Here is an 8,199-nt window from a genome sequence, read left to right as displayed (position 1 = left end):
CACTGACAGTCAGGTACATCAATCCCAGGTCAAAATCACACCCACTAGCAGATTAAAATGTAATGTGTCAATCTACATATAATGCAGACTTAGCTATCAATTAAATATCAGATAGAATTGGCACATGGTACTGATTGGATGACACAGAATCTAACCTAATGGTATACCCTGACATTTAAATTAAATACCATAGGCAAAGTTCACATCGATTGATTATAAAGGATGTTTAAACATCCCCATAGTGTACCTGAAGATACAAGTTACATACAAGTCCAACATTCATTACAGTGAAATATTTAAAGCTGCTGAAAGATATTAGAACCTGAGACACAAATTAGATGCCAGTTCAGAACTCACCCACACTGTAAAATTGAAAGATACAGAATCAATTCCATTAGATCTAAACATTATATACCATTCTAAAAACTCAAACAATATCAAACTGAAATACAGTATTGATTCCATTCATATAGATTGATCTAAACAATACCAGTGCAAAAATCACATGCAGTATCAGATTGAGCAATGCTGATATGAAGTCTAAACTGTGATGTAAATTAGATGCCAGTGCAGAACTTACCCAGACTGCGGAATTGAAAAATACAGTAGACTGAGATACGGATTATTTACCAGCCAAAAACATCTCATACATTATCAGAGTGAAATAGATTATCAATTCCATTTGTGTAGACTGAGCTCCACATTACAAAGCAGTATAAAAAAATCTCATATCAGGTTGTTTTAGTTATTATGCTACAAGACTAGTAATCCAGAAGTCTCGACTAATGATCCAGAGACATGAGTTCAAATTCTACGACAGAATCTGAGTAATTTAATTTCAGTTAATTAAAAAAATCTGGAATTAAAAAATCTAGTATCAATACTAGTGACCTTGGAACTACTAGATTGTTGCAAGAAAATCCATCAGATCCAGGAATGTCCTTAAGAGAAGGAAATCTGCCATTCTGACCCAGTCTGGCCTATAAGTGATTCCAGACCCACAGGAATGTGATTCAATCTTAACTGTCCTCTGAAATGGCCCAGTAAACCACTCAGCATAATTGTAAGAGTAATTACTGATGGGCAATAAATACTGACCTTGCCAGCGATGTCAACATCCTGTGAGTGAATAAACAAGCAGTATCAGACTGAGAAATAACATTATATATTCCATTGGAACAGACTGAAGTACAGATAACATAGCATGCCATAAATCTATAGTGTTCGAATGAAAGATACTGTCTCAATTATTTATTGCAGCCTGAGCTACACATTACATACCTTTTTTTTTAGAATTAGAACATTACAGCGCAGTACAGGCCCTTCAGCCCTCGATGTTGCGCCGACCTGTGAAACCATCTGACCTACACTATTCCATTTTCATCCATATGTCTAACCAATGACCACTTAAATTTCCTTAAAGTTGGTGAGTCTACTACTGCTGCAGGCAGGGCGTTCCACGCCTCTACTACTCTCTGAGTAAAGAAACTACCTCTGACATCTGTCCTATATCTATCACCCCTCAACTTAAAGCTATGTCTCCTCGTGTTTGCCATCACCATCCGAGGAAAAAGACTCTCACTATCCACCCTATCTAACCTTCTGATTATCTTATATGTCTCTATTAAGTCACCTCTCCTCCTCCTTCTCTCCAACGAAAACAACCTCAAGTCCCTCAGCCTTTCCTCGTAAGACCTTCTCGCCATACTAGGCAACAGCTTAGTAAATATCCTCTGCACCCTTTCCAAAGCTTCCACATCCTTCCTATAATGCGGTGACCAGAACTGCATGCAATACTCCAGGTGCGGTCTCACCAGAGTTTTATACAGCTGCAGCATGACCTCGTGGCTCCGAAACTCGATCCCCCTACAAATAAAAGCTAACACGCCATATGCCTTCTTAACAGCCCTATTAACCTGGGTAGCAATTTTCAGGGATTTATGTACCTGGACACCAACATCTCTCTGTTCATCTACACTACCAAGAATCTTCCCATTAGCCCAGTACTCTGCATTCCTGTTACTCCTTCCAAAGTGAATCACCTCACACTTTTCTGCATTAAACTCCATTTGCCATCTCTCAGCCCAGCTCTGCAGCCTATCTATGTCCCTCTGTACCCTACAACATCCTTCGGCACTATCCACAACTCCACCGACCTTCGTGTCATCCGCAAGTTTACCAACCCACCCTTTTACACCCTCTTCCAGGTCATTTATAAAAATGACACACAGCAGTGGCCCCAAAACAGATCCTTGCGGTACACCACTAGTAACTAAACTCCAGGATGAACATTTGCCATCAACCACCACCCTCTGTCTTCTTTTAGCTAGCCAATTTCTGATCCAAAGCACAGTGGCGCAGTGGTTAGCACCGCAGCCTCACAGCTCCAGGGACCCAGGTTCAATTCTGGGTACTGCCTGTGTGGAGTTTGCAAGTTCTCCCTGTGTCTGCGTGGGTTTTCTCCGGGTGCTCCGGTTTCCTCCCACAAGCCAAAAGACTTGCAGGTTGATAGGTAAATTGGCCATTATAAATTGTCACTAGTATAGGTACGTGGTCGGGAAATATAGGGACAGGTGGGGATGTTTGGTAGGAATATGGGATTAGTGTAGGATTAGTATAAATGGGTGGTTGATGTTCGGCACAGACTCGGTGGGCCGAAGGGCCTGTTTCAGTGCTGTATCTCTAATAAAATAAATAAAAACCCCATACTTCCGTATTTTCTGCAACAGCCTACCGTGGGGAACCTTATCAAACACCTTACTGAAATCCATATACACCACATCCACTGCTTTACCCTCATCCACCTGTTTGGTCACCTTCTCGAAAAACTCAATAAGGTTTGTGAGGCACGACCGACCCTTCACAAAACCATGCTGACTATCGCTAATGAACTTATTCTTTTCAAGATGATTATAAATCCTGTCTCTTATAACCTTTTCCAACATTTTACCCACAACCGAGGTAAGGCTCACCGGTCTATAATTACCAGGGCTGTCTCTACTCCCCTTCTTGAACAAGGGGACAACATTTGCTATCCTCCAGTCTTCCGGCACTATTCCTGTCGACAATGACGACATAAAGATCAAGGACAAAGGCTCTGCAATCTCCTCCCTTGCTTCCCAGAGAATCCGAGGATAAATCCCATCTGGCCCAGGGGACTTATCCATTTTCACACTCTCCAAAATTGCTAACATCTTCTCCTTGTGAACCTCAATCCCATCTAGCCTAGTAGCCTGAATCTCAGTATTCTCCTTGACAACATTTTCTTTCTCTACTGTAAATACTGACGCAAAATATTCATTTAACACTTCCCCTACCTCCTCTGATTCCACACACAACTTCCCACTACTATCCTTGATTGGCCCGAATCTAACTCTAGTCATTCTTTTATTCCTGATATACCTATAGAAAGCCTTAGGGTTTTCCCTGATCCTATCCGCCAATGACTTCTCGTGTCCTCTCCTTGCTCTTCTTAGCTCTCCCTTTAGATCCTTCCTGGCTAGCTTGTAACTCTCAAGCACCCTAACTGAGCCTTCACGTCTCATCCTAACATAAGCCTTCTTCTTCCTCTTGACAAGCGCTTCAACTTCTTTAGTAAACCACGGCTCCCTCGCTCGACAACTTCCTCCCTGCCTGACAGGTACATACTTATCAAGGACACGCAGTAGCTGCTCCTTGAATAAGCTCCACATTTCGATTGTTCCCATCCCCTGCAGTTTCCTTCCCCATCCTACACATCCTAAATCTTGCCTAATCGCATCATAATTTCCTTTCCCCCAGCTATAATTCTTGCCCTGCGGTATATACCTGTCCCTGCCCATCACTAAGGTAAACCTAACTGAATTGTGATCACTATCACCAAAGTGCTCACCTACATCTAAATCTAACACCTGGCCGGGTTCATTACCTAGTACCAAATCCAATGTGGCATCGCCCCTGGTTGGCCTGTCTACATACTGTGTCAGAAAACCCTCCTGCACACACTGGACAAAAACTGACCCATCTAAAGTACTCGAACTATAGTATTTCCAGTCAATATTTGGAAAGTTAAAGTCCCCCATAACAACTACCCTGTTACTCTCGCCCCTGTCGAGAATCATCTTTGCTATCCTTTCCTCTACATCTCTGGAACTATTCGGAGGTCTATAAAAGACTCCCAACAGGGTGACCTCACCTCTCCTGTTTCTAACCTCGGCCCATACTACCTCAGTAGACGAGTCCTGAAACGTCCTTTCTGTCGCTGTAATACTCTGCTTGATTAACAATGCCACACCCCCCCCCCCACCTTTTACCATCTTCTCTGTTCTTACTGAAACATCTAAATCCCGGAAACTGCAACATCCATTCCTGCCCCTGCTCTCCCCATGTCTCCGAAATGGCCACTACATCGAGATCCCAGGTACCAACCCATGCTGCATTCTCACCCACCTTATTCCAGATGCTCCTGGCGTTGAAGTAGACACACTTTAAACCAGGTTCTTGCTTGCCAGTGCCCTCTTGCGTCCTTGTAACCTTATCCCTGACCTCACTACTCTCAACATCCTGTACACTGGAACTACAATTTAGGTTCCCATTCCCCTGCTGAATTAGTTTAACCCCCCCGCCCCACCGAAGAGCACTAGCAAATCTCCCCCCCCCCAGGATATTGGTACCCCTCTGGTTCAGGTGAAGACCATCCTGTTTGTAGAGGTCCCACCTACCCCAGAAAGAGCCCCAATTATCCAGGAAACCAAAACACTCCCTCCTGCACCATCCCTGCAGCCACTTGTTCAACTCCTCTCTCTCCCTATTCCTCGCTTCGCTATCACGTGGCACGGGCAACAACCCAGAGATAACAACTCTGTTTGTTCTCGCTCAAAGCTTCCACCCTAGCTCCCTGAATTTCTGCCTTAAATCTCCATCTCTCTTCCTACCTATGTCGTTGGTGCCTATGTGGACCACGACTTGGGGCTGCTCCCCCTCCCCCCTAAGGATCCCAAAAACATGATCCGAGACATCACTATCTAAAATCGCATACAGTTTCAGACTGAGATACAGTATTTATTCCATTACTGCAAACTGAGCTACTTGTTTTGCAGAAGTTCTAAATACTGAACAAGTCTGGTCTCTTTTGTTTGGAAAAGAGGAAGCTGAATGATCACCGAATAGAAGCACAGAATTATATGAAAGGATTTGATAGGGTAGAGGTAGAGATATTTCCCATTTGTGGTGGAGTCAAAAGCTGTAAATATGAAATAGTCAGGAATAAATCAAATAATTAATTCAGGAGAAACTTCTTTACCCTGCTTTGGACCTGGTTAGAATCTGGAACATGCAGCACTTGGGTTGATGAGAATTGTTACATTTAACATCAAATTAAATGATTGATAAATTAAATATGAGGCAGAAAAGATTTGAGGGATTTGCAGATACAATTAGAGGAGGTAAGGGGGGAGGAGGCTCATGTGGAACCAGCAGCACTTGGGCAGAATAGCTTGTCTCTGTGTTGTAAATTCTATGTAATTGTGTGTAGGATGAATTCTGAAATACAAACGATCCCAGAGATTAATGATTTCTGAATGCATCCCACACATAGAGTACCAGAGACTGACAGACACTGAACAAAACTCACACTCATAGGCAGTACCAGAAACTGACAGATTCTGAATAAAACCCACACTCATAGGCAGTACCAGAAACTGGCACATACTGAATAAAACCCACACTCATAGGCAGTACCAGAGACTGACGGATGTTAAATGAGCCCATATTCAAAGGTTTACAGTGGCAGAGAGGTACAACAGCAATCCTACTCTCACACACAGTACCAGAGGCTGACTGATACAGAATGAATCACACAGTTACATACTGCAACAGAGAATTATTGGCAGTGTCTGAATCCTAAGCTCACAAACAGAATTAGAGACTGACTGACGGCAGCATGAATTCCACATTCTCTTTCAGTAACGGAAACTGACAGATCGCCACAGATAAAGAATGATTCTTACTCTAAGGTACGGGACAACAGGCTCACTTATTTGGCACAGGGTCATCACTAATGTTTGAGCTAACTAAATGCAATAACAGCTCGTCTTGTTTCTTAGTATTTCTAAATCCCATCTGTCCAACAAAAGCTGAACAATTATTGCAGGTTGTGTCTGACTGTCTGATCTGTAAACTGCACTATATCACAAATTGCTGACGTTTTCTAGCTAAAAGTGAGAAATGCAACATAGGGGCAGAAATTGACATGGTCTGTCAGTGTTAAAGAAGCAGGCAATGTGAGGTAATAGATTTTTGTCTGTAAGTGCTACACTGATATTGCTTCATATATTTATATTGAAAATAAAGATAATTGATTCGTAATAAAGGTTGTCTTCGTTGATCCGATGATTGTAAATGTGCCCTGTTATATTTTACCAGTATTTACCATTGACCAGTATTTCTGTCTGTTTTTTCAGGATAGTATTTACATTACTTCAAATAAAGAATACATGACTACACAAAGAACTGAGCAGAATGCTGAAAATTTCACAGCAAACAGTTAAAATAGAAAGCGATGAAATACAGAAAGATAAAAGCTAAAATACTGAAAACACTCAGCCAGTCCGGAAACAACTGTGGAGAAGTGAAGCTCGGGTTAATGGTCCAGTTCTGCGACCCTTCAATAAACCTGAAACGTTGCTCCTACCTTCCTCTCTCCACAGATGCTGCGGGAAGTGCTGAGTGTTTCCAGAATCTTCTGTTATTATCCAGATTTCCAGTGTGTGCAAAAAGTCTCTTTTTGAATAAAATATTCCCTGGGAAGGAATTGTAAGATTTAGGTTCTGTGTTCACAGATACACAAAGAAGCGGGTCGAGCTCATAATGTCGAGCTCATAATGGTTTATTAAGAAGCAACAGTTTAAATATAATATTAAGAAGTAACAGTTTATATATGAACAGTTTAATTATGGTAATGCATAAGCCAAACAGACAGAAAAGACAAACGACCCGTAACAGATTGAATGGATGACCGGTCCCGGATCATACAGTGGGGAAGAACAGTGTTGACAGTCTCCCCGACGATGAGGCAGGTGAGGTGTTGGTGTCCTCAGTCTTCTTGAGCCAACCAAAGTGTCAATCTGAAGGCGACTCTTTCCCTCCCGAGAACCCAAAAAAGTGGCTCAACTTAGAGAGGCCGGAATGTGAGAAACTGCTGAGAATAAGGGACCCTCGCAGCCAGGACACATTTCCCGGTGGATTTTCCAATAGAAACTGCGACTGGAGAGAGTCTTTGGGAAATGGAATTCCTGAATGGAGTGAAAGAGTTAGTGATTGGTTTGTAGATGTTAAATCTGATTGGATGGCTGAAGAGACCAATTGTAGTATTACAATATAAAACCGTTGTGACATCATTGCCAATCGCCCAATCACAATCTTAACTTTCCCCCATCCCTCATTTGCAAAGAGCTGTGGGATTGTCTATTTAATCCGCACTCGGAAGGGGTTTGGTTTATTTCTGTGTCTGAAATTGAATCTGAAAATGCCTGAAGAGAAGAAAACAGCTGCTAAGAAGGGCGCCAAGAAAGCCTTAAATAAACCGTCAGCAAAGGGCGGCAAGAAGCGGAGAAAGTCGAGGAAGGAGAGTTACTCCATCTACATCTACAAAGTGATGAAGCAGGTTCACCCCGACACCGGCATCTCCTCCAAGGCCATGAGCATCATGAACTCGTTTGTGAACGATATTTTCGAGCGCATCGCGGGTGAGGCTTCCCGCCTGGCCCATTACAACAAGCGCAGCACCATCAGCTCCCGGGAGATCCAGACCGCCGTGCGCCTGCTGCTGCCCGGGGAGCTGGCCAAGCACGCCATGTCGGAAGGGACAAAGGCGGTGACCAAGTACACCAGCTCCAAGTAAAACTGCACAATGGACTGAAAAACATCCCAAACACAACGGCTCTTTTAAGAGCCACCCACAATCTCTCTGAAAAAGCTACATCATCTCAATGGTATCGATTTGTTTTTTTTTATGAAGTGTCTGGAACTTTCTAATTGCCTTTCTGATCTCTGTTTTAACCCCATGGATTCTGGGTGATTCACTTTCACTGTTGAGATCTTTGTGTCTCTACTTATTAATGCCGTGTAAATTAATTACTGATCACTGACCCCAAGTGCGCTTGGATCTCGGACGCGTTCATATTCGACCCCTTTCCTGTATCATGTTAATAAAAGCTGACA

The 8,199-nt window shown here is 42.8% G+C and overlaps 1 protein-coding gene across 1 annotated transcript; it reads left to right on the top strand.

Annotated features, from left to right (window-relative positions):
* The first annotated feature begins 7,504 nt into the window (after nt 1-7,504).
* On the top strand, nt 7,505-7,879 carry LOC137365862 (histone H2B-like). Its single transcript, XM_068028104.1, has one exon. It carries the CDS (start codon nt 7,505-7,507, stop codon nt 7,877-7,879), a length of 375 nt encoding a protein of 124 aa, XP_067884205.1.
* The last annotated feature ends 320 nt before the right edge of the window (nt 7,880-8,199 follow it).

The sequence above is a fragment of the Heterodontus francisci genome, unplaced genomic scaffold, assembly GCF_036365525.1.
Source record: "Heterodontus francisci isolate sHetFra1 unplaced genomic scaffold, sHetFra1.hap1 HAP1_SCAFFOLD_58, whole genome shotgun sequence".
Taxonomy (NCBI): domain Eukaryota; kingdom Metazoa; phylum Chordata; class Chondrichthyes; order Heterodontiformes; family Heterodontidae; genus Heterodontus; species Heterodontus francisci.
This window is presented reverse-complemented; position numbering and strand designations above follow the sequence as displayed.